Raw genomic sequence first — 26,356 nt, 5'->3', positions numbered from 1 at the left:
TGGGCCTGGGCCCTCATCCTAGTCACAAGATGGAGCCTCACGACAATCCAACCAGCATGTGCCGAGCCCTCCTGCATGCAAGCACAGCTTTCCTCCTCAGCCCCAGCTCACACCGGCCAACCAGGCCGCAGCTCCCACATCTGCCACTTAAGGTGCTCAAGAGCTCACCCCAAAGCCCAAACACAGGCCCAGGGCAGGCTTGCAAATGCAGGCAGTGCAGGGAAATCTGGTCCTCCAATCCCCAGAGAGCACCAGCACAAGGACAAGCTGAAGACACAAGAAGCTTGAGGCCTTTTATTGATGATTCTCCATACACAGAGATCCTTTCCACTCTTGTCCAGTGTAAATAAGCACAGAGAACATAACCCTCATCTCCTAACAGGACAGAGAGGGAACACCAAGGCCTGCCTGGTCCCTAAGAACCTGGCGTCTCACGGGCCTCCAACAGGACCCTGGCTGCTGGACCCTCATTAGACTCTTTGGCCTGGTGAGAGCACTGGCCTAGGACAGGCTGCCTGTCCCATCTGCTTAAAGAACAGAAACACTTCCACCTGTGGGGTTTTGGGTCCCTGGCAGCCCACGACTCCAGTCTAGAGTGCCAGGCAAGAGAAGCCCCTCATCCTCTTCATCCCATTCCTTGTGCTCCATGTTCCCAGGAACCATTTAATAAATAAATAAATACTTCAAAAAGGAGGGCCGCTCCAGGGCAAAGGGAGGGCCTGAGCCAGCTCATGGGTTAGGGAGAGACACAGGACCCCTCCCCAGTATCCAGAAGGGAACGTGAAACAGTTGGAAAGAAGATGAAGACCCCCAAGTGGTCTTATCCCATAACTGAAAGAAACAGCCTTAGAATCTAGGACCCCGCCCAGCAAGATCCTACACTTCCCAGGACCCCAAAGGTCAAGGGCTTCAGGAACTCTGCTCCATTCACCTGGCCTCACACTCCATGGAACAAGGGAACAAGGGGCAGGGGAAGGAAGATGTGGCACCAGGTTGGAGGAGGGTTACCCTAGACTTGGAGCAGGGGGAGCAAAGGTGGTTGTGACTGCCCTACAACTGCCCAGCAGAGCAGAGGGCACCAGAGCACATGGGCTGAGATTTTGCAAGTCAAGGTTCCTAAGAGGTGGAGCTCCAGTTGCTACTGAAGGGCTTAGTCAGCAGCAACCCCCGTACACATTCTCCTCTGGGGGAACCTAGGAACTTCAACTCTTTCTAGGATGTTCCTGGTCTCATCAGCCCTGGCCACCCTCTGACAGGGAAATGATCAGATCCTGATAACTGAAAGAGGGGCATTCAAACAGTAGAGCTGGGATGTGGCACTTCCATGCCCCTCTCCAGACTGAGGCTGAGGAACTGGCCCAACACCCCACAAGGAAAGCCCTCTTTTCCCAGCCTGGGGTCTCCTTGGATCCCCAGGCCTGGACAGACTGGCCCTAACTGTCAGAGCCCAGCTGATACCAAGCTTAGCTCACTACTGCCCTCTGGTGGACACTCCCTGGCCAGTCCTGAGTTCACTCGGTCCAGGGTAGAGCAGAGCAAACAGCCAGGCCCCCCAAGGGCTCCTCTCCCTTGGGGTTTGAGTGCAGCATCACCAGCCCCAGCTGGAGACAGCAGGGGAAGGAAGGGGAAGCCTACTTAGCATTCAGGCCACATGTGCCTGGCACATACCACAGGGGGCCAGGGGCAGGGAGAATATGGGTCTACTGCTGGCCCCAAGACTACTGCCGGGTGGGAGCCTGGACTCTTCTCACTTGCTCAATGTCTGGTTACACGAGGCACACACAAACACAGTCTCTCTCTGGGCTTCAGGAGCTAAAAAGAAAGAAGACCTTGGTGAGACACTCTTTTGAGCCCTTTGGCTCATGGCCCCAAATACTAAGACCAACCACCCAAACCCCCACACAAACTATCCCCCGTCCAGCGTGTGCCCTCCCTGACCCAGCTCACTAGCCTGCCCTCAAATACACCTCATTCCAGGAGAACAGACACTGGGGTGACGATGCCAACAGTATGCCTCTCTCAGGTGTCCTACACATTAGCAATTCTTCTGGCAACAGAATGCCTTTAAAATGTTTAAAAAAAAAAAAAAAAAAAAAAACAATTTCCCAAAACATTTTAACAGCGGTTATCTCTGGGTGGTAAGATTACAGGATTATTTTCCTTTTCCTTCTTCTGGATAGTAATTTCCAAATTTTCTAGTTAATAAGCATGTGTTACTGTAAGATCAGAAAGAAAAAAAACTTGGTTTGACATTGTAACACCTTGCACAAAAGTGGGAAGGAAGATGTGATCACATTCTTAAGAACACATGCATGCGCTCATAGACAAGCATGCTTGTGACAGGCAGGGTCTGATCCAAACCTTCTTTCTGGGACATGAGGAGTCATTTTAATTGCTTTTGCTTATCTGTATATTTATTTTATTTACAAGCATGTAAAGATCTTATAAAATAAAAAAACTGATTCTTAAAATTCTGTTAAAAATGTTACCAAGGTAATAAGAATAAAATCCAGCATGGATTTCCTCTAAGAAGGCAGTGGGGAACCTGGGGTGTGGCAAACGCTCTGCATGCTCACCCCAGGCTGTAGTCACAGGCACTCAGTCTGTTATGAGGTATGCCAGGCTTGCTATATCTACTCTTTGCACATAACAAATGGTTTCCGGTTTTTGTGTTTTAAGCAGAATGGAGGAGATATGACTGTAGACCTTGGACTTGGATCCCTTACTCCTTTCCCACAATTCAGCGTCCTGCTGAGGGGCAGGAAGCAGTCCACCTCCCCTCCCAGCCCACAGCTGTACTGCTCACCTGTGGCCCCCATGGAGGACTTGGGCACCTTGAAGGAGCAGCACCGAGAGCAGAAGCTATTCCCACAGTTACTGCAGCTCCGCTGCAGACAAAAGTCAAAGTCAATGTCATATGGAGTCCCAGCCCTGGTGCCTAGAGCCCCCAACAACTCCCTCCTTTCCACGGGACAATTCCACCTTCTGGGACCAAGGTGGTGCCCTAATGGGGCAAGGAGTGAGACTAGATGGAACACCCCATGGAAAGGGTGGTGAAGGCCTGGGCACAGGGGCAGGCAAGATACGCTTGCCTTAGCAAACAATGGGCACCAGGCCCCAGGTGCCCTGCAGTCAAACTTCTTCGATGACTTCCCTCATCTCCCCTGCAACCCACAGTCACAAGTATACTGCCCCTGGCAAACATACTCACAAAGAGACTTACCCTCTTCTTCAGCACTGAGAAGGTGGCAGAGCAGCCTGTACAGTTCCCTGAGAAACAGAGGCAGCAGTTCAGCCTTGACCCAGCCCAGACATCTCAACTCAACCTGCCCCTGTCTCTTTTAAATGGGACACTAAGAACAAAGGCCCAGCCCAGCCCAGTTCTTTGACTGGGCACAGTGAACAAGGCCACAAAGCCAAGATTCAGAGCCAGAAGGAAAGACTTGACAGCCCCTAAGCATTGCCATGGCCATACATGACTCTAGTCCTTGCATTCTCCTGGAGTGTAGTGGCCCCACTCACAGGGTCAGCAGAAATAAAGCACATCAAAAGAATCTATGCCCTGGAATCTAGCTAAGCTAGCAGTGCCCTTACCACAAGCATCCTCAAATGAAACCTGCCTGACCGGACCCCTTCTGAGGGTCTCCTTATCAATACTCTGCCCACAGGGTAGAGGCAGAAATGCCTCCCAAAATGCAGTTCCCTACTTTCTGTCACCAGAAGATTCCAAGAGAACAGCTTAGAATCCAGTACCTTCCAAGAAAACGAAGGTGAGAATGCTCAAGCATTGTGAGTGGCAGGCTGATCAGGAGAAGACAAAGCCCGGAGGGAGATCCTGCCTAAACAACAGGAGTGGCAAGATGACAAAGCTTCCAACTGATCAAGGAGGCAATGGCAGCTTAGAAAATGGCTGGGAGGAGTGGGGTGGAGGGTGGGGAAATGAAGAATGGGGGAGGGGATGAGATGAAGAATGGCTAGAGCTGCTATCAGCTTCAGGGAGCACCTGTGCCTCTCAGGCCACATGGCTGGCTGGCCAGGTACAAAACCAGTCCTCCCCTCCACAAAGGCCCCAAAGTTGTACTAACAGCTCCATGTGGTTCCTTACTCTGTCCAGACAGGATCACCTGCAGCTCTTATTAAAGGAGAGTCCCCAAAGTTAAGGAACAGAAGACTAGCTAGAGCCAGGAGGGATTGAGGCCCAGGTGCTTGAGGTAAGCACCCCCTGGGTTCAAGGAAAGATTAGGTAGAGTCAGGAAGACTGAGGCCAAGGTGCCTGACATTAAAACTGTGCTGCTGGTTAGCTCCCAGCCCTCGGCAAAGGGAAGGAGAGAAAAGAGCAGAGCCAAGTCTGGGGTTGGGTAGGAAACTGACTCCTCCAAGACTCTGGCTCTGACACTAAGAATTAGAGGAAGGCAGCCAGTCTGCCTCTGCTCCCCTTGGCAAGGGCAAGGCACAGGGATGGGGGAAAGGAGATCCTTAAAGACGGACACTCTGGTCCCTGTCCAAGAATTCCTCTAACTGGAGAGTCAGGGCCAACAGTAGCCACACAGTCCAGGGAAACAGCCATCTAACAACACACAGGCCTAAGGCCAGGGAGGGATCTGGAAACTGACACCAGCTCAGCCAGGCAACAGCAGGGGAGCAACCTTGTTCCTCCTAACACCTACCCATTCTTTTTGCCCCTGTTCTCAGCAAAGGCCTGGACTCACCCACCCTACTCACCAGGTGACAATGCCACAGAGACAATGACAGCAGGTGAGCATCAAGCTACACAGCCTGCAGGGCAAGTCACTCAGCACCCAGGACAGAAGGGACCTCCTCACCAGCACTCTCCCACTAGGAGGCCACAGAGACACTCCTAAGCAATGGGCCCTGACTCCTCCCACGCTCAGGCCTCATGTACCAACAGACAGATGGAATAGTGCCTGCCATGGTCCCCACAAAGTTCACATGTTGAATCCTAATCCCCAAACAATGGTATTACAAAGGAGGGCCTTTCTGTGACATGCGGGGTTCTCATGAATGAGATGATAGCAGAGCCCCAGGGAACTGCTTTGTCCTTCCTATCATGGGAGATGACAGCAAGCAGGTGCCTTTTATAAACCAGGAAGCAGGTCATCACCAGAATCTGATCATGCTGGTGCCTTGATCTGACTCCCAGTCTTCAGAATAGTGGGAAATCCATTTCTGTTGTTTATAAACCACCCAGTGTAGTGTACTGTGTTTCAGCAGCCCAAACGAATGAAGAAAGTCCCTGAGAAAGCCCACCTCATCTGGCCCAAGGGACCTAGACCCAGGAGTAGACATCTCAGGAGCAGAGCTGCTATAATTGCCCTCGCAGTAAAGAGTTCAAGGACATCTCAGGGGAGGGAAAGCGAGATGTCTGGAAGGAAGAGGAGCACGGAGGGGCCTGGGAAAAGAAGCATGTCTGGCTGTGCCATCCTGGAGGGAACCTAAAAAAAAAAAAAAAAGCCATTGCCTATCCCAGAAGGGAATATTCCAAACCAAGAACAGGACATAGAACAAGAGACTTCAGACACCAGAGCAAAGGAAGATGAGAAAGGAAAGATGATGAGAAGAAGAAATGCAGGAGCAGAATGCAATGACCTGGACTAGAGATCCAGCTCTACCATTTACTAACTGAAGTCTTTAGGAAAATCACTCTTTTACTTCAGGTTATTCATCTGCAAAATGGGTACACCTAAGTGCCTTTACTTGAAATGCACAGGTATAAACAGATTATTTGCTGGACCAGGAGTAATGACCCTTAAGTAGTACTACTTGTGACCTCTGAATCTGGCTGCTTCTTGGTCCATAAGAACTGCCTGCCCATCACATCTTCCATGAGGACTGGAATCATGCATGTGCAAGTGCCCTGAGCTCACACAGTGCTCTATGGAAGTCCCAGTCAGCACAAATAAAAGGGATCTTGAATGCCAGAGGACAACAGAAGGAAACAGTAGGTCCAGGACCTCTGATCCTGAGAAAACTACAGCTCTGTTTGGCTGTAGGGGCAGAAGGCAGGCCCCTGGAGGCCCCAAGTCAAATTCCTCAAGATAATCCCAGGGACTTTTCCTAGGGCACAGAACTAGAACTCATTAAACACCAGAACAGAACAGGCACAATGACAGCTCTCTGGTCAGTAGCTACTCTAGGTTTCCACCATGGCTCTGACTGGCTCTGCTCCCAGAGTACTTAACCCACGCCAGGTTTCCAACTTGTACTAACAGTCTAGTCCACCCCTCTCCAAGCCTTCCCTGACCCATCTACAACCCCAATAAAATAAAGGCTGGACAAACTACAAACTTGACTCTATCATGCCCAGAGGAACATAATGTTTACTCCAACTTGCTTCTAGCTGGATCAGAAAGACCAAGACAGATCCCAGGAACCTACAGAATGGGCCAGGGCCTTCCATATTAATGGCACCTACTTACTAAGTACTTATCATGAAAAACCAGCCAAATACTGTACAAGCCCTTATAAGCACTCTCACATGAACAACCCTACAAAGTGAGAAGTATTATCCCCTATTATAGAAGGGGAAACTGAGACACAGAAACAGTAAATACACTCAGCTGAACTATGATTTGTACCAGAGATTCAGGCTTCACTTTGCTTGGCCAGAATGTTGAACTGCACTCTGAGGGTCTGCTGCCTCAGGATCAGCTCTCTGCAGACTGGCAAGGCAGTTCTCAAACTAAGATATCTTCCAGCAAGTTAATGTTTAATAAGAAGGGAGGGACAAGAAGAAACTCACTATCACTCCTTCAGTAGTCCCAATGACATCTGCTAATTTCCCAGGGTTCCTCAGACACTCCTAACTCCTTACTTTGTCACAAATCAGAACCCACAATTTTAAGACTGTCCCTGTGGCCAACGTATGCCCCCCACCATAGTCCGGTAGGTCCCTCCAGACTGCCCCACTCCCACCCCCATTCTCTTCCTAGGCCATACCAAAGTTGTTGGTGGGGTAGCGCTTGCGGAGCCGCTCCGTGAGCCGCGACACCTTGCTGCGTAGCACCTCATTCTTGCTCAGGAATCCATTGTCCTGCAAGGCCAGCTCATCCTCTGCAGGGCATGGGGTGCCCTCATCATCCTCCTGTGGGAACAGCTTGTTTCAGTCCTGTCCATCTCTTGGCAAGGACCCAAGATTGGCATGCAGCGGCAACCAGGCACAGCAGACCCCATGAAGTATGGCACAGCTGGCTCAGACACCCTCCCCCAGTCCAGCCCCTGCCCACATCACCAACACTCCTACTTACCAGCACCACCAAGTGGGTCTCCTGCCTCCCAAGGTGCAGGGGAGAAGGAGAGAAAACAGAGAGAGAGAAAGCAGTAGAAAGAAAGTGCTGGGAAGGGGTCCTCAAGTTCTGAGCACTACCACTGCATGAGATTAATGGATGCCCTCCCTGAAAGAGGCCTAGCACAGAAGAAGTCTGGAGAAAGTCATGTATTCCTCTTATTACACTGTGTCATTATTTGAATAGAACAAAACAGAGTAAGAAAGAAAATACTCCTTAACATATCTTTTCAGGAAACTCTGGCTTCACTCAAGCTATACATATCTTACAGATAATAAATGTGAACTGCATCAAGATACAAAATGTGTTCCTTACTATGGGTCATGAACACAAATGCTTGATAGTCCCTGCTATAACATCTCCACCCTCCCCAGATTCATAGCCTATGATCACATATCAAGACAGAGAAATTCTGTAGCAGTCAAAATTGTGAAAGCCCACATGGACTGGGCTGACATAAAAGTGAATCGAGTCAGGCGTGAGTTACAGACCTGGTGAAAATTCACAGGACCCCCACTGCTTCCATCTCAATTTACTTTACAAAGTAATAGAAATATTTACTTTACAAAGAAATAGAAAGATTTTCTACTCCAAGAAAAACAATAGTGCAAATGCGACAATGATTAGTAACCACAACAGGCCTCAGTGACAGGAGACAACAGGAAATGTTGGGGAATGTGTAAATGCAACATATGACTTCTACAAGGAGAGAGTGGGGCCTTAGCTAGGATGACTGCCTCAGTGGCAGAGCACCTACCTAGCACGTGCAGGCCCTGTTTTCAATCGCCAGTACTAGGGGAAAAAAAATCCCCGTTTTTAAACATAGCTCAAGAAACTATTTTAATGTTTGCAAGCCAAATAAAACACTTCTGCAAACTACCAATTTAAAGCACTGTTCTAAAATCAAGATTGTTGAACTTCCCCTGACCCAGCACTTGGCCATGCAAACACTTTTCTCAACCTCCCAAAAGGATGTCTTATGAAACTTTCTCTGCAAAAGAGCAGAGATCAGGGCAGTGGCCTCCTCCAAATCGGCCTTCCCTATGTCAGAGGCACTTCTGGAGCCATTTCTGCCTTAAGCACCTGGAACAGATGACAGGACAGACAATGGGGGTTGCTGGCACCCTTTCAATTTGACAGTACCTTCTAGCTGAGAACAAATTTTGGCTTCTCATTTGGATATAAGAGAATATTTTAAATCCCACAGCGCCAGGACCATCCAAATTTTGGCCTGACAAGTGGAGGGTGTTGGGGAAGGGCCACTCACCTCAATGGCATCTTTGAACTCCTCATCTGGCTCAGCCTCCTCAGCTTCTTCCACGCTGCCAGGAGTGAGATCCTAGGAAAAGAAACTCCATGACAGGAGGATGGCAGCCCTGCTCCCAACAGAAGAGGGCCCCCTCCCAAGCCAGCACCCAGGTTCCCCAAACATTTGTCTCTGTGCCAGAGGAAATGACACAACTTCAAAAAAGACAGAAGCTGCAGAAAAGAGAGATTTAACTTTCAACCCCACGGGGCCAGAGCAAAGGGAACAAGACCAGGGCTGGCAGTGGCTAAGAGCAGGACTCTAAAACCACAGAGCTTAATCTGAGATTTGCATCCCTTAATAGCCCCAGGGTCTTGGGCAGCCATCCTGTGCCTCAGTCTTCTCTTGTGCCACTGAGAATAATCTCATTCTCAGACAGAACTTAAACTCCACAGGATTAACATCTATGCGGTAGTGAGAACAGCATCTGACAGAGTCAGCACTTAATAAAGCACAGGGCAGCTATTTCTATTACACTTATTTTTAAGCACTTCAGAGATCAGGCCTGGGAAGAAGCAGGAATTACAATAGCTGTGCAGCATGAATAAATTGGTAGGAGGAAGACCTATCACCCACCCACAGCAAGATCTTGCTAATGGTCGGGGACACTCACCTCCGTGGGTGTGGGAGCAGGTGTGCTGTCCAGCACAGTAGCCTTCCCACCAGCATCTGGTGGTGGCGGGATCTCAAAGGCACACTCTTCCTGCTTTGGGTTCATTCGCCGCTGCAGAAATGCCCTGTACTCAGACACCACTACCCAAGGCAAGGTGAACAGGGTGAGAGGCAGACATAAGACAGAATGAGTGGCACTCTGGGGGTCCCACTTCCACAACTGGCTGGCGTTTCTCCAGCATCCCAACCTCTGCTACAGGAAAGTCACCTTCCTAACCTGAGCAAAGTTACCTAAACTAAGCCTCATGAACAAAGCAGAGATACCATCACCTACTCCCAGACTGCTAGATATTCATGTACTAAATACTCCATAAATTATGACTTCTGTAATTAATCACCTGATGACAGGGAGGAAAACAAATATAGCAACTGCCCAAGCACTGGGCCCCTCTGGACTGCTCCAGCACTTCAGATGCCAGATGGCAGACTCTGGATCACACAAGAGATGTGGTGGCAACTCTAAGAGACTGCAGGAGACAGGTGGGATCTTTAGAAAAATATTCCCCCTTATCTCCCAAATGCTATGATTCAATCTGCCTTAGGAAGGGAGAGGGGACCTTCTGGTGGCAGTATCCTCTGGAGACACATCAGCCTCAACTAATACATGAGATTCAGGAGATGACCCTCCAAGAGAGAACCCTAGGGTGATACTGCTCCCGTGTGGAAGGCAGAGCAAACACATGATTAGTTGGAAAGACAGATGAACCAGGAAGCCTACCTAACCTGGCCTTCAGAGCTGGCCTGGGCCTAAGCTGTCAAGCTCCTTAAGGCTTACCTCGGAAGAATTCCACATTTCCCAGAAAGAGCGTGCTGTTTAAAAGGGCAAGAACCCAGCAGAGTGGCAGCAAATACAGCATGCAAACTGTGCCTAGAAGAGCCCCGTAGAACCTGGATGACAGACAGGAACCACAGATCAAAATTCACAAGATCAGAAGGAAACAGGTTTGGAGCACACTCATATAGGGTTCAGGTGAGAAATAGCTCTGGGCATTGTTAATAAACTGGCAATATCTGCTAATTGAACAAGAGGAGGCAGGCACAGTGGTACATACATGTAATCCCAGCAACTCAGGAGGCTGAGGCAGGAGAATCACAAGGTTGAGGCCAACCTCAGCAACTTAGTGAGATCCTGTCTCAAAATAATAAAAAGGGCTGGGGATGGAACTCAGTGGTAAAAGCACCCCTGGGTTTGATGCCTAGTACTTAAAAAAAAAAAAAAAAAAAAAAAAAAAAAAAAAAACCTGGAAAATATGAGGAGGAAAGACTTAGAAGTACCAACAAGTCACTGTTTACTAACGGCTGACAATGGAAAGGCTGTGGTAGCAACAGAGGCTAGTGGCACATGAACTGATTCAACTGTTATCACTCTCAGGGTCTGGACTCTGAAGTTTAGAGACAAACTGGTATCTGAATCTAGTTTTGCTACTTCTTACTGGGACAAGTCCCTTGATTCTCTGAGCATTACTTCCTTCATAAAATGGGGATCAAAGCACTTCATCCAAGGGTTACCAGAGAGTGAGATAATATACAGAAACTACAGAGCACAGTGCCTGCCACAAGGTGAAGACTAGATAAACATTAGTTAGGATATTATTCATAGTCACACATAAACAGCCTAAAAATATCCATTCCAGTCAATGTAATAGTTTCATTCTCAAATTTATTCTAAGAAAAAAATTTCTAAAGATTAAAGCTAAATTCATAAAACTGCTCATACTAGGGTTAGTAATTAAAAGCTGAAACTGACTAAACAGAATGGTCCCACAGATTATAATAGATTCAGTCTATGTTAATTTGGTATTATAAATAATTCCATAGGCTTTTGTAGCAACAAAGAAAACCACTTATGATGCCATTAATTTAAAAAAAGAGAGAGAGCAAGAAAGAAACCTCTTATGTACTATGGAGCTGTACATCTATAATGTATATGCACATGACCAACTCTAGAAGATAAGACAAACATGATATCAGGAGGTATATTACGTGGTGACTTATTTGTCCATTATTCATCTACTTATTCATCTATTAAAATATTTTTATCACGCATTTAAAAGAAAAAAAAGCATCTAAACAAAAAACAAATCAGAACCCAGAGGCACATGTGCAGATCAACACACAGGGGCTTAGGGAGTTCTTCCACTGACACAGGAGGGACACTCAAAGCAACTGGCTCCACTTGAGGGGTTTGGGCACAGCTGTAAATCCATGCCAGGTAGTGGAGGTGGAGAGGAGGGCCACTCACTGTGAGGACACCACAGGGTTTTCCCAGTGCAGTACACGGTAGGCAGCTTCACAGGTGCAGCACAGGCGGGTCAGGAAGGCCTCCAGTTGAATTAAGCTGCAGACACAGGGGCTTCTGTGAGTGAGCAAGCCCTACCCCATCCAGTCACCAAGCAGGACTGAAGTTCTAAGAGGGCAGAGCTAGTCAGAAATGGCTGATGTCTTTAAACACCTTGGATGGGTCCTGAAAGCATGGAGAAAATGGTCTGGCAAAACACTCCAGATGTTTCATCCCCTTTCTGGAGTTCCCTGCCAAGGTGGAAAGTTGAAGGTTCCTGCTCTTTTTAGCTGTAGCTATCAGGGAGGCCATTTAGCTTTTCCAGGATGCAGACCCCTCACCTAAAAAGTGCTGCTCTGCAACCGTGAGGAAGGGCATAGATCCATGCCACTTCACCTGGAACTCACTTTGGGGAGTTTTGTTTTAAACACAGATGCACCCCAGAGTCAGGCATGGTGATGCACGCCTGGCATCCCAGTGACTTGGGAAGCTGAGGCAGGAGGATCAGAAGTTCAAGGTCAGGAACCAAATAACCCAAACTGAGGGAGCTTCCACAAAATAATAAGCTTGCACTATTCAAATATGTCTACTATAACTAAAGACACATGTAAATTTAATATATGGGCTGGGGATGTAGCTCAGTGGTAGGGTGCTTGACTGGTTTATAAGACCCTGGGTTCAATTCCCAGACCTACCCCATGCACACACAAAATAAATGAAATATATGACCTATACTGGCTCCTGGATCAGGGAAAATTGATATAAAGAACTTTACTAATAGAACTGGCAAAATACAATTATCAACTATATAGCAGATAATAGTGATGAATGTTATTAACAAAATTTTCTGGCCCATCCCTACAATCCTGGCAACTCATGAGGCTGAGACGGAAGGATTACAAGTTCGAGGTCAACTAGGCAACCTAGTAGGCCCTATCTCAAAATAAAAATATAAAAAGGGCAGAGATCGTAGCTCAGTGGTACAGCAACCCTCCTATATACATATACATATATATAGATACACATGTGTGTATATGTATGTATGTGTGTATAATTTCTTCATTCTAATTATAGTACTAGAAATATAAGAGAATATTCTTGTTCTTAGGAAATACATGCTGAAGTATTTGGGGTAAACAGATATGATGTTCACAATCTACTTTCAAGTGGTTCAGAGGGAGGAAAAAAAAAAAAAAAACAGAGAAAGCTGAAGCCAAAGTGTCAAAATGTTAATAACTATTCTACCTGGGCAAAGAGTACTGGGAGTTATTTGTATTATTCCTGTACTACTTCTGTCAGTTCAAAATTACTTCAAAATAAAAAGGTTTTTTACAGAAGAAAAAAAAAAAACAGATACCTGGGCCCCCCTCAAGATAATTCAATATTTTGGGGCAGGGCCCAGGGATCCATTTGTATATAATTTTTTTACTCCTACTGTATATAAGAGTCAGCAGAATCCAGTTCAGGAAAGGACTCAATAAAGGCCAGCTGCCACCAAAGTTGGCACTGTTAATATTTCAACAGTCTTAAGATGCTTCCTCAAAATACCAGCTCCATCATGTTTAGGAAATTTCTCCACAGTGCAGTGATGCTAACTAAGGTTTACTGAACACTTCCTGGGTACCCAACACTTAAGTAATTTTCACAACCACGCTAGGAGTGAGCCCTACCTACCCTGGCAATCAATGGGATGACAGATATTGCAGCCAGATTGCCCTCATCCCATTTAACAGATGAGGAACTTGAGGTGCTGGGAAGCTAAGTGACTTGCCTGATGCTAAACAAGTTAAATGGAAGAGCCAGGATTTGAACTCAGGCAGCAGCTCCTGCTGGCACACGTGCAGTCAAGACCTTAAACCATATCTCTAAGGAAAGAGCACAGCTATGAAATCAGCTGGATCTGGAGTCTTGTCCCACCTTGTTTCTAGCTACCTAAGTCTTTTTCTGCATCCACGAGTAGAGGCTAATAGTAAGAGCCACAGCCCTGAACTGCTATAAAGATTAAATGAAGTGACACCTGTGGTTTGCCCAAAACAATGTCCGTCAACAGCAAGCATCAGCATGGTTAGGTGGCTGCTGTTATTCTTGTAATGGGCTCATTCCCCCACCTCCCCGGACTGTCTTCCATACTCACAAGCTCTTCACCTCAGCCACAGCCTCAGGACGAGAAAGACGAACTCTCTGCAGGTCTTCCTGCCTTATGCTATGATACTTCCTCCGCATCAGTTCAGACTCTGGCAGCCGAGCCCGGCAAACCTCCTGAAGGTAGCCCAGAAGGGCAGGTACTGAAATCATCAGGGCACCCACTGAGTACCATGCACCTAAGGAATCAAAAACACTGCAGGTGGGGCTGGGGAGATAGCTCAGTTGGTAGAGTGCTTGCTTTGTAAGCACAAGGCCCTGGGTTCGATCCCCAGTACCCAAAAAAAAAAAAAAAAAAAAAAAAAAAAAAAAAACTCCAGGTAAGCAAGGCCCAGGAGGCTACCCTCCCAGTGCCCATGCACTCCTTTCCCTCACCTCCCCTGGTGCCAGAGGGGCCTTCCCTGAGCTCCCTGTAGGATACCCTATCTCACCCACACCCTCCAGCCCCCTTAACCCAGATTTGTTTTTCCTTGCGATCCTATCATTACACAACAGACTACAGGTACCTGCACTGTCTCCTCCACTAATGTAAGGTCTGGAGGGCATGTTCATCTTCCCACTGATGTAGCACCAGCCTCATTTTTAATACATTAAAAAATACTATTGGGCTGGGAGCCTAGCTCAGTGGTACAACACTTGCCTAGTATGCCTGAGGCCCCAAGTTCAGTTTCTAGCACCACAAAACAAAACAAAAACAAAAAATGCTTCTAGCATACAGTAGGCAGCTCATGCCTGCAGTCTGGCTGTTAGGAGCTCCAGATAACCAACTTTCAGACCTTTGGCTCACTAACACAGATTGGAAGCATTACTTTTGGCCCTTAGTATACTATAGGACACTATGGGTTGTAGATTGAGAAATAAGGAGGCTGAGATAAAATTCAAAGAAGAAATTTCTTCCATCTTAATATAATATCCCAAAAGCAAGCTAACAGAGCCAATAGACTCATAATAAATGCTTGTTAAGCCAGGTGTGGTGGTGGCACATGTCTGTAGTCCCAGCTATTAGGGAGGCTGAGGCAGGAGGACAGAGTTGGAAGCTAGCTTAAGCAATACAGCAAGACCCCATTTCAAAAAAATTGTTTAAATTTAAATAAACACTTGTTAAACATGTCGTAGGAGCTGATTCACTTTGGGAATATACTCAGAAAAATCTAATGTTCTGGGAAGTTTTGATCAAAGAAGAGTTCAACTAAGAAACAGAAAATGAGATCTTGTATGAGCTGGGTTTGTTTTCAACCCACTGAACTCATACATCCATAGGAAACAAAAGAGGCACCTAAGAAACATGAGTTCAATATAAAAAAGAATACATAAATAAAGGACCAGCTCCTCAGAATATTCTGTCCCAGACCCTTCACTCATTTCCCCTGAAGAGGCTGACTTTAAACTGCAACTACCTGCCAGAACCAACTAGGGAAAGGGCTGAGTCACAGCAAACATCATAACCGAAGATCTGCAGGAAACATCACCAACCAAGATTCCTGCATTCACCCACCTGTCCACACATCTCTCAAAGACTCCAACCCACTCTTCACTGCCACTGACTGCCCAACAGATACCCCCCCAACCCCCTGCACACACAAACCAGCTCACTTGCTAAACTGGGGGTGGGGTCCCCTTCTCAGCTCATTTTTCTAGTACCCGACCCCATGCCACATCCCCAATGGCCCCTGTAATCAGCTAGGAAAGCAAAAATGGAAAAAGGACAATACATCAGCAGTCAAGAAGAAAACAATAACCTTAGTGACAACAGCACTCACATACTGGCTGCGGACTCCATGTCAGCCACTGTGCTAAGAATCACACATAGACTATCTCATTCCTCACAAATGTTATACAAGGAAAACATTATCATATCCTCCCTTTGGGGATGAGGAAAATTAGGCCTCAACAGTCAAGTAATTTTGCCCAAGATCACACCAATGGCTCAGCCTGAACTGTCCATCTGAAGCCTCTGTTCTGACACCAAGCAAACACAAGGGAAAGCTAACTCAGGGCAAGAAGAGGGGTTCCCTCACATAGAGCTGCAACTTGGTATTCTTTCCCCACATTTATTCATAAAAACCACGTTTCCCTGGAAGCAGTTCTTACCCTCATTCAAAGTGAGGAACAAGATGTTGAGGCCAAGGCAGGTCAGCAAGGAACACAAAGGCATCTGCCACCTATAACACAGAGAGTCCTGATCACCAGACAGCCGCTCCTCCAGCCAGGAGAAAAGCCTGGGCAGCACAGATGGGACACCTAAGCCAGGAGAGGTGGCAGCCTGGGGCAGCACAGAAAACCAAAGAGAAATGAAAAGTGGGCCTGTCTCTCTAACAGGTTACCAGAAGAGTTAAGAGGTCATATACTAGCTCTGGCGTGAGAAAACAAGAACACCCATAGAATTTTCTCCCAGAAGAAGGACTACATTAAACATCTGTTAAGAAATCCAGTTAGGGGCTGGGGTTGTGTGGCTCAGTGGTAGATCACCTGCCTGGCAGGAGTGAGGCACTGGGTTCAATCCTCTGCACCACATAAAAAAATAAATTAAAAATAAAAATACTGTAGTATTTTGTCCATCTACAACCAAAAATATTAAAAAAAAAAAAAAGAAAGAAAGAAAGAAAGAAAGAAAGCCTATTAGAGCTGGGGCTGTAGCTCAGAGGCAGAGCACTTGCCAAGCACGTGTGAGGCACTGGGTTTGATCCTTAGCACCATATAAAAATAAACAAAATAAAGGCATACTGTCCATCTACAACTAAAAAATTAATAACAAAGAAATCCAGGGGCTGGAGTTGTGGCTCACTGATAGAGCGCTTGCCTGGCATATGTAAGGCACTGGGTTGGATACTCAACACCACATGTAAATAAATAAAATAAAAGCTCTATCAACAACTAATACAAAATTTTTTTAAAAATCCAGTTAATGCTGGGCATGATGGTACATCCCTGTAATTCCAATGACGCAAGAGGCTGAGGGGAAAAAAAGCAAGTTTGAGGCCAGCCTCAGCAAGATCCTCAGCAACTTAACAAGACCCTGTCTCAAAATAAAATAAAAGGGTTGGAGATGTAACTCAGTGGTAAAGTGCCCCTGGATTCAATCCCCAGGACCAGAAATACAAAGAGAAACCCAGTTAAGCCAGGCATGGTGGCACATGCCTATAATCCCCCAGCAACTCAGTAGGCTGGAGGATTGACAAATTTGAGGACAATCTCGGCAACTTAGCAAGACTGTCTCAATTTTTTTTTTTTTTTTTTAAGTGGAGGGGGACCTGAGGATCAGTAGTAGAGAACCTGTGTACTTGTGCAGTATGTGCAAGACCCTAGCAATGTGAAAAAAGGGGGGCGGGGCGGCAGGGAGGGCTGGCAGGATGTAGTTCAGTGGTAGAGGGCCCATGGATAAAATCCCCAGTACCCACTCCCCCAAAAAAACCCAGGTAACACCATTTCACCTGTGTTTTGTTAGGGTCTATTCTCCTGTGAATAAAGCTGATAAACATTCTTAATACTTTTCTTTATTCTTTTTTACAATTCATAAGAACATATAACCACTGCATAAGAATTCACCTAATACAGAAATCAAGTAAGAAAAAATCCTGGACTTCTTTGACTTTACTTGTGACTCTCCTTTCTTATAGCCATAGTTTCAGGGTGAGAGTTTATCTTGAATATATATGAATTCAAAGGGAGAAAAAACAATAAAGACTTTATTTAAATATATTAACAGTGAAGACAAAACTAGTATACAGCACTCACTCCTCAAACACACCCTGAGAGAACTGAAACAGGTGCAGCAGCAGCTACTACCACTACCACATGGCAATGCAGAAGTCACCAAAGAGGGTAGAAAGAAGATCAGTTATTCAGAATACTGCAGACAAGCTAGTGCTGCAGCTTAGACCCTGATAAGGGACATTAAGTCAGGAAATAAAAGCATAGATGTAATAATGAAGTCACAGATACCCAAATTCTAAAATCAGTGTCAGTATATCTAAGGTTAGCTGTCAGAGTAGAGACAAACAGAAAAATAAACAGGTAAGCTGCCAGCAAGACTTGCATTCAGAATTTAAATGTATTTTCTTGTACTCTAATTAGAAAATTTGTTATTAAATGAGGTTAATGAGTTTATGTAGGGCTTTTACTTTTGAATAAAAATTATGAGAAGGTAATGAAATGGAGTCTCTTTGCCTTCCTTCTGAAATTCAACACTTTATACCTGTATCACCCTAATCAGGCCTCAGAGCCTCTGGTGGTCACCAAGGGTAAAAGTAAAATAAGGAGCCAGGCACAGTGGCGCACACCTGCAATCCCAGCAACTCAGGAAGCTGAGGCAGGAGGCTCACAAGTTGGGAAGCTAGTCTCAGCAATTTAGCAAGGCCCTGAGCAACTTAGTGAGGCCCTGTCTCAAAATTAAAAAGAGCTGGGGAGTAGCTTAGTAGTAGAGTGCTCCTGGTTTCAATACCTAGTATCACAACACAAATAAACAAAAACTAGGTCTAAAGTCAATCCTATTTCAGATATAAAAAGTCAATTTCATTTCAAAGCTTCTCCCATTCCACCTAATGTCTTTACCAATACTTTGGTCTCAGGACACACACCCAGTAAAGTTGTTGATCCCAAAAATCTTTTGAAAATTGACTGCAAGGCTGGAGTTGTGGCTCAGAGGTAGAGCACTTGCCTAGCATGTGTGAGGCACTGAGTTCAATTCTCAGCACTGCATATAAATAAATAAAAAATAAAAGTCCATCAACAACTAAAAAAATATTTTAAAAAAATTGACTGCAGCTCCAGGCTTCACACCTAACAGCCAAAGTTCAAGGCTAGATCCCTCTTCAAAATATAATCCTCTTTTACTTGGAAAAGAACAATCAAAAGCACCAACTAATCTGACAGCCTCTTTCACAGACCAGAACTCCTCCTGCCAGTGTCAGGAGACCACAAGCTGGTGGGTGTGGTAGAAGGTGATTAGGTCTGATGCTACTCCTCCATTCGACTCTAACCAATCCCATCACATCCTTAAATCTCTAATTCCATGAAATGGGAAAAAATGCTCACAGGTTAGTGTGCCAAGAGGCACACTACAGACCAGCAGAGGAAAGAGAAAAAAGCAGGATATATCTAACAGTTCTGCTTTGCCTCAAAAGGGAAAAACATTCACACGTACACGTATACCCACACAAATAATGCCAGCAAGCAGAGTCCTACCTCTCTAAAGCCCTCCCCCTCCTCAGCTAAGGAAGCCCAAAGTTCACTTCAGCTAGCTAGTGGTGCCAGAACCCTAAAATGATAGAAGAGCCCCCTCCCACCTACATCCTGCACCAAGAACACAGTAACCTTACAGTACAGAACATGGTCCTGGATCACTGGCTTGTTCATCTCTAGGGATGCTGCCATAAATTAAAGGGGTGAATAAAAAAAATTCAGGGTCTTGGTCAGAGAGCTAATAATAAATGCACCAGGAGTATCACTTGGACCCAATTCAAAGTCAGCCTGGGCAACACAGCAAGACCCTGTCTCCAATAAATAATGATAATAAATGGCCCACTACTTACAACCTGAGGCAAAGATGAAGGCTTAACAGCACCCTTAGAGGCAACCTAACTCCACTCACCTGTCTCCTTCCAGTCTTTAGAGAGTTGAAGGTCTTTGAGAATCTGGCCAAAACAATTCTTCATGACTGAAGAATTCTAGGGAAAACTAGGGAAACCTGAATATAAACTGAGTACAGGAAGATATCAAGGAATTATTTATTATTGTGTTAGGTATGATTTACTTTGACAATGAAAAAAATATGTCCTTTATTATTTAAAGAACAAACTAAATTATCAGGGAGTGGAATGCCATATATCTATAATTTAAAACACTTTTCACTTGCTGGGTGCAGTGGTACATGCCTGTAATCCCAACGAATCGGGAGGCTGAAGCAAGAAGATGACAAGATCAAGGTCAGCCTCAGCAACTCACTGAGACCCTATGTCAAAAAGAAAAAAGGGTTGAGGATATAACTCAGTGATAGAGCACCCCTTGGTTAAATCCCCAGTACCACAATAAAAGAAAAAAGAAACTTTTCACTTAAGAAATAAAGTAAGGGGCTTGGGTTATAGCTCAGTGGCAGAGCACATGCCTAGCACATGTGAGGCAGTGGGTTCTATCCTCAGCACTACATAAAAATTAACAAATAAAACAAAGGCATGCTGTCCATCTACAACTACAAAAAGATATTTTAATAAAAGAAAGAAGCCGGGCGCAGTGGCGCACACCTGTAATCCCAGCCGCTCAGGAGGCTGAGGCAGGAGAATCACGAGTTCAAAGTCAGCCTCAGCAAAAGCCAGGTGTTAAGCAACTCGGGGAGATACTGTCTTTAAATAAAATACAAAATAGGGCTGGGGATGTTGCTCAGTGGTCGAGTGCCCCTGAGTTCAATTCCCAGTACCAAAAAAATACAAACAAACAAGAAAGTAAGCTGAAAGGCGGAAAAAAGAAAATTATACAGGATGAAAATCAAATCAGATTAGGAAAAAAATAGAGACCCAAACAACTACCAAAAATGGTTCCTGCTTATTCATAAGTTATTTGTATTTAATTTCTGTTCAAAATTATATCCTAGTTTTAATATTAATTATGCAAATATTGGAAGAGGAGGAGAAAAAAAATCAAGCCTATTCTAAACTGTAGAACACCAATATTCAAGGATGTCTTAATAGTTCTGAGATAGTAGTTTATCCAGTACCAAAGAATCCTGATAAAAAGCCAGATGGTTCCCAGTGTCTACCTGCTAGGCTGAGGCCTACCACAAGGTAGGCCTGGATGGAGCTCATGACCAAATAGTCCACCCAGAACCAGTCCTCACCAGGGCAGAAAGATAGCACAACCACTGTCTAAATGACCACAGTCCTACAGAGCAGGGAGGGAGAAGGATGAGCCAATCAAAGGAACTCCATAAAGTGTGTACCTTAGCAAGTATCGAACACCATCACCTGCATCCTTCAGGGGTTCCAAGTAGATCTCCAGCCTCTTGTAGGACAGAACCAAGTTGAAAAGATCAAATGCTGGGGACTTGGTAGGAGCAGGTGGAGAGTCTGGAAGGGCCTCTGGCATCACACTGGGGCTCACCTCTGGCCCAGTCCCCTCTGAGGTCTGCATCCTGTAACCATAATAATTATTCCCAATATCTGCAATGCACTCCCAGTTCCCAACACACTTCTTGCATTATTTCATAAGACACCCATAATAAAAGTGATGTAAGTAGGCTACATGTGAAATACCCATTTCACAGAGGAGAAAAATGAAGTTTACCAAGGTTAAGTGAATTACTCAGATATAAAATCCTCTTCTTCAAAATCCCATTCAATGCTTTCTCCACAGACCATCAAGAGAATAAGCCATGGTGCATGCCTCTAATCTCTGGCTCAGGAGGTTGAAGAGGCTTTCAAGTTTGAGGCCAGCCTGGGCAACTTAGCTAGACCCTCAGCAATCTAGTGACATCCTGTCTCAAAATAAAAAGTAAAAGGTATGGGGATGTACTCAATGGTAAAGCACCCCTGGGTTCAATACCCAGAATAAATAAATAAGCGCCCTAATGCTCAGGCACACATGGCTGCTGGGGGAAGGCAGCCTGTGCTCTCAACAGAAATGTCGTGAAGTAATTTTCTCCCACTGTTTACCTGTTTAATTCCTACTCATGCTTCAGGCGTAAGCTTAAACTGCCACTCCTTTGCTCCAGGACGTTTTTGCAGACAGCCCCAGCCTGGTCTGAGACACTAGGGTCACGCACTTTCCCTAACAAAGCGCTTAACATCAAAGTAAAACTCCCTGCTTTCCGGGGCTGGGGAGATAACTCAGTTGGTAGAGTGCTTGCCTTGGAAGCACAGGGCCCTGGGTTCGATCCCCAGCACTGCCAAAAAAAAAAAAAAAAAAACTCCCTGCTTTCCTGCCAATCTCCCCCTCTTAACTTTGGCAGTCCTACATTCGTCACGGTTTCTGTATTCGAGCTTAATAACTGCTTGCCAGATGAGTAAATGAACTACTTTCCTCCAGGACAATCGTGTTCTCTCGTGCCCACAGCCATCCCCTAAACCAGTCATTCCTCTCCCTTCCGTAACTAACTACTTCGTCGACCATCCCTAGGAGCAGTGGTCACCGTCCACAACGTCCTATTCCCATATCCCCTTTCTGAAGGGGCCTTCATGCTCTTTCCTAATTTCAAAGTCGTCTCCAGGGCGCTAAGCAGCAAACGGGGAAGAACCTCGTCCAGCAGCGACATAAACCAGTCCCAAGCAACAAGCTACGACCTAAGAAGAGGAGGTGACAAAGGGGCCACCAAGAGCCCGAAATCCCAGTGGGCCTAGCCAAGACGAAAGAACCCAAGGCAGGCATGAGATAAGAGCCTAGGAAGGCTGAAGCAGGTCAGCGCTGGCAGAGGCCTAGACCACCACCTCTGCAGCCCGGGAGGCCTGATGGGAGTCCTTAGGCCTAGACAGAGGCCACGCCCAAAATCGCTGGGCCAGCAGGTGGCGGACCCCGGGGCGACCAGGCACCCAGTCCGCAGTCGGTGGACTCACGGGAGCAAGGGCGTGATGACACCTCACCTACCCGGATGCTGGAGTGGTGAGGGAAGGGGCAGGACCCGGCAGGAAGCACCGGGAGGGCCGCTGGGCCCCGGAGCGTTTCCTCAGGTCCGCCCCGCCCAGACGTCGCGCCTCCTCCCAGGGCGGTCCTGAAGCCGCGGGTCCAAGAACCTCCGTCTCCGTCTCCGCCGCCGCCGCAGCCGCCGCCGCTGCTTCCGGGACGCGAGGTGGCGTGCTCGTGATGTCAGCACGCCCACCCCGCCCCCCGCCCCGGGTTTAGCTCCACCCACTCGAGCACAGGTGAGCGCCCTCGGTCCGACCCAGTACTGCGCCTGCGCGCCTTTCCCTGCCGGACTGAGATTCACAAAATCTTGTGGAACCCTGGGAGCCCACCCCTGGCGACCCTGCACCTGGCTGCCCCACTGCGCTCTGAAAGATTACTGCAACAACAGTTGGGAGAAACCCAGTTGAAGAATCTATATCTTATCCTTTTTCCTCCCAACTTTGTCACTTACCTGACTTGTCACCTGGGCACTGTGAGACCAGGAAAGGCAGAGTATTTCTCTTGTATGCCTGATGACTAGCAGAGAATGCTGTTCAGTGTTTCCTGGATTACTGCTGTGTACAGAATCCTGTGTGGGCCTTTCCCAGCTCAAATCTCTCGCACCATGTGAACCAGTTATTCGCCCTCAAAATATACATCAGATGGTTTTGCATTAATGACAGCACTTACTAGCTGCCATGCACTGGACTAAGTCCTCAGGAGGGGTTATTGTAATGATACCGCTCTTTACCGGTGATGAGTCCTGCTTCCTCAGGCGTTGAAGTATAACGCCGGAGAAACACACCGAGGCGAATGTAGAGTGGAAATGCAACTTTATTAAAGAAAAGTAAAAGCAGACTTCTCCTGGTGGAAGAAGGGGACCCAAAGGCGGGATCCATGGGATGAGAAAATCTTGTCCTTTTTATGGGTTTTATTCTTCCATTCTCTCCCCCTTATCTCTTTCCTTCCTGCCTAGGGATTAGGCCTGGTTTTGCAGGTGAGATGTAAAAAGTGAAAATCAGGTGGGGCAGGGGGAAAGCCAAAGTGATTCAGCCAGGCAAGGGCCCAGGGGGCATTAATCAGCATCTTCCTGCCTGTAGTCTCTGACAAGGGCAGGTAAATTTGGTTATCAATGGGTTCTGCAGGTCCTTGACATTCCATTGTCTCACGGCAGTCTCCAACTTCCAGAGGCAGATGGCTTTCCTGGCCTCCATTTCCTCGATCTGATCCGATCCCCTATTTCTACACTAACTGCCTGTCCCCAATTCTGGCTTCAGTAAGGAATCCCACAAAAACCACGCTGGACATGGGAAATCATATAAGGGAGTTTATTAAGCAAACAGAGTGTCTCCCTACAGGGTAAGAGAAAAAATGAGAGGAAAAGAAAGGGAACGAGAAAGGGTGCGCTCAAGAAAGAGTGTGAAAGCGGGGAGGATAGAGAGTGAGTAGGAGAGAGAGAGGGATGAGAAAAGATGGTGGGGTAGCTACAGTAAAGCAGTTGAATTCCCCTGGGCTAACAGGGGACCAATATCAAAGAAGGATACTTGCAAGCTGACTGATGAACCAATAGCTAGCTAGGATGTTCACAGATTGACAAGTGGTTGGGAGGCGGGGAAAATGGCTGCACTGGAAAGGTCAGGGGGAGCAGCTTTGTACATTACAGTTATCTTATCTAATCCTCTAATAACCCTCTTAAGGTTACCACCAGTTTACAGATGTGGAATCTGAGACATGTCAAGGAACTTCTTCAACACAATGGCAAATAAGTAACTGGGAACTGGAAGATGCGTCCTCTGAAACCAGCACTCCCAACCATACTACCACTCACTTTGGTCTGCATTTACTGATCTCATCTGCTATTCAACCTCAGTCAACCGAACCTCTCTATTGTTACCTTCAAATATCCCTTGTACTCCTGTCTCCTTGCATTGCTTGGACTACCCTTCCCGACCCTTGCTTCTATTCAGATCCTGTGACCAGTTGACATATTTGACTCCATGGAAATGCTATAGGCCAGGCTATATGGGCAATGACTAAACAGACTCCATTTTACCCTGAGACTCCATGTTATGTAGGAAATGCTTCTCCCTGGGGAACACCCCACCTCAGTACCCATCAACAGTTGCTTAGCATAGCATGTTTGGCAACAAAAATGGCAATTCTTATGTAATGTAAAATTATTCTCTTTTTGGTTCCTATTTTTCTTGGACAATGTACCATGTCAACAATGATTGTCTAGATGTTAGTAACTATTCTTTATCTTGTGCCCAACTATGGTCGTTTTGACCCACTTCCCCTTCTGCTTATGATATTAGATCTCATGATGTTAGTTTATAGTTTTGACTCATAGCAACAGATACTTATGATTGAGGTACTGCCTTGTGGTATAAAAACCCCTGCAACACTATGGTTGGGGCTCTTCTCCCAGTAGCCATTTTGGGCAGTGTGTGAGACAGTCAGCTGGTCGGCTAATAAAGACTTTCAAATTTGGACTTCTCAGTGGTGATCGGTCTATTCTTACGTTGCACCCTACAACAATCCAACCCACTCACCTTGTCACAAGAGGAGGTACAAGGAGTTCTTGGTAGACATCACAGCAATTAATTTAAGGACACTTCAGTTAGAGACAGATTTACTTAGGAAAGTAGAGACACACATTCAGGGGAGAATGCAGGCCATCTTGAGCAAGATGCTTTTGGGGTTCTCAAACTCTAATTTAAAGGAAACTTGGTGAGGGGTGGGCATAGGAAAGTATGTAAGGATCATAAATCTGGTGATCACAAGACATTTTTTGGTGGTCTGGCAATTCTCAGACATTAGGTTGATGTCTTCTCCATTATCTGATTAATAGATAATGTTGGAATAGATTATAAGTTTCTTAAAACATATATATTTGCTTCATCTACTTATGTGGTCTAATTAATAGTGCACAAAGTAATTTTCATAAGTGTGTGAATTTATAGTAACTCTAAGATTTACAGATTTCCCAGAAATTTGAAAGTGACAGGCCTGGGAAAGAGAACTGGCTTAAGGAGTTCTCAGGAAGGTAAGAGGAACTTTATAGCACAAGGCTTTTAGACTAAAGTTATATTTCCTTGTCCTTCCTTTTGTCTCCTCTCTATTCATCTTTTATTTCTTTTCTAGCCTACCTCAATCTCAGCAGTAGTCAAATGTCTGCACACTTTCCCTGGTTGCCCAGCTGGAAATAATCACTTCCCTCTCCAAACAGCCACAGTGCTTTATCAGCATCTTTTCCTGCAAGTATGTCCTTTCAGAAAAACAGGCTCTTACTCTTCCAACCAGGACTCAACCATGCTCTAAATTCCAACTCGTTTCATTTCCTTGGGATCTTACTCTGTCCAACAGGCCCTGAAACCCTCTCTCTCACTGACTCTTACACCTCATCCTAAAAGTGACATTCACAAAAAATTCCTTCTCTACCCCCTCGTGCCATCTGTTATGGTTTGGGTGTGAGGTGTCCCCCAAAAGCTCCTGTTAGTACAAGAATAATCTGAGGTAAAATGATTGTGAAAGCCATAACCTAATCAGTCCCTCCTAGTTTGAATGGACTAGTTTGAGTGGTAACTATAGGCAGGTAGACTGTGGCCAGAGCAGGTAGGTCACTGGGGGTGTGCCCTAGGAGGATGCATCTTTCCTGGATTCCCTTCTCCCTCACTCTCTGTTTCCTTGCGCCATGAGGAGAGCAGCTTTCCTTCACTGGGCCATTCTACCACGATGTGCTGCTTCATCTTTGGTGCTAGAGCAATGGAGTCATCCGTCTAGGGACTGATACCATGAGCCTCAAATAAACTTTTCCCCCTCTAAGTTGTTCTTATCAGGTATTTTGGTCACATTGGCGGAAAAGCTGACTAAAATGCCATCCCCATGAGTATCAGAGTATAAGCCTTGTTTATATTCTCTACCTCCTCTTCCTCACCCAACTCACACCTCACTGAACTATGTCCACCGGTTATCAGTGATGAGTTCTGCTTCCTCAAACATTGAAGTTTGAACATTAGAGAAGCACACCGAGGCAAGCATACAGAGCAGGCTTTATTTAAAGGT

General features: G+C 46.1%; 1 protein-coding gene across 6 annotated transcripts; it reads right to left on the bottom strand.

The window, feature by feature from the left end:
• Positions 1–254: 254 nt before the first annotated feature.
• On the bottom strand, positions 255–22,475 carry Zfyve27 (zinc finger FYVE-type containing 27). Of its 6 annotated transcripts, none has more exons than XM_047553069.1 (13): positions 22,274–22,475; positions 20,634–20,825; positions 15,794–15,864; positions 13,695–13,845; positions 11,525–11,620; positions 10,058–10,170; positions 9,224–9,363; positions 8,572–8,643; positions 7,266–7,286; positions 6,958–7,102; positions 3,224–3,270; positions 2,807–2,888; positions 255–1,812 (listed from the first exon to the last, which is right to left on the bottom strand). In XM_047553069.1, the coding sequence occupies exons 2-13, from the start codon at positions 20,822–20,824 to the stop codon at positions 1,748–1,750; spliced, it is 1,194 nt and encodes a 397-aa protein (XP_047409025.1). In that variant the 5' UTR covers position 20,825; positions 22,274–22,475; the 3' UTR covers positions 255–1,747. The 6 variants fall into 6 exon arrangements, with proteins under 6 accessions (XP_047409025.1, XP_047409023.1, XP_047409026.1 ...); XM_047553067.1 differs by lacking the exon at positions 22,274–22,475 and adding an exon at positions 21,346–21,472 and having other exon boundaries at positions 256–1,812; positions 13,695–13,881; XM_047553066.1 differs by having other exon boundaries at positions 257–1,812; positions 13,695–13,881.
• Positions 22,476–26,356: the final 3,881 nt, after the last annotated feature.

This window comes from Sciurus carolinensis, chromosome 5, assembly GCF_902686445.1.
Source record: "Sciurus carolinensis chromosome 5, mSciCar1.2, whole genome shotgun sequence".
NCBI lineage: Eukaryota > Metazoa > Chordata > Mammalia > Rodentia > Sciuridae > Sciurus > Sciurus carolinensis.
Note: the sequence above shows the minus strand (reverse complement) of the source record. Positions and strands in the feature narration are given on the sequence as shown.

Excerpts from the sequence above, each read along its gene's own strand:
- Zfyve27 (XM_047553066.1), bottom strand. The coding sequence starts at position 20,824 with ATGCAGACCTCAGAGGGGACTGGGCCAGAGGTGAGCCCCAGTGTGATG. Across the intron at positions 13,882-15,793 it reads GTTCCTCACTTTGAATGAGG|GTGCATGGTACTCAGTGGGT; the intron begins GTAAGAACTGCT and ends TTGATTCCTTAG. Across the intron at positions 11,621-13,694 it reads GTGGCTGAGGTGAAGAGCTT|CTTAATTCAACTGGAGGCCT; the intron begins GTGAGTATGGAA and ends CTGTGTCTGCAG.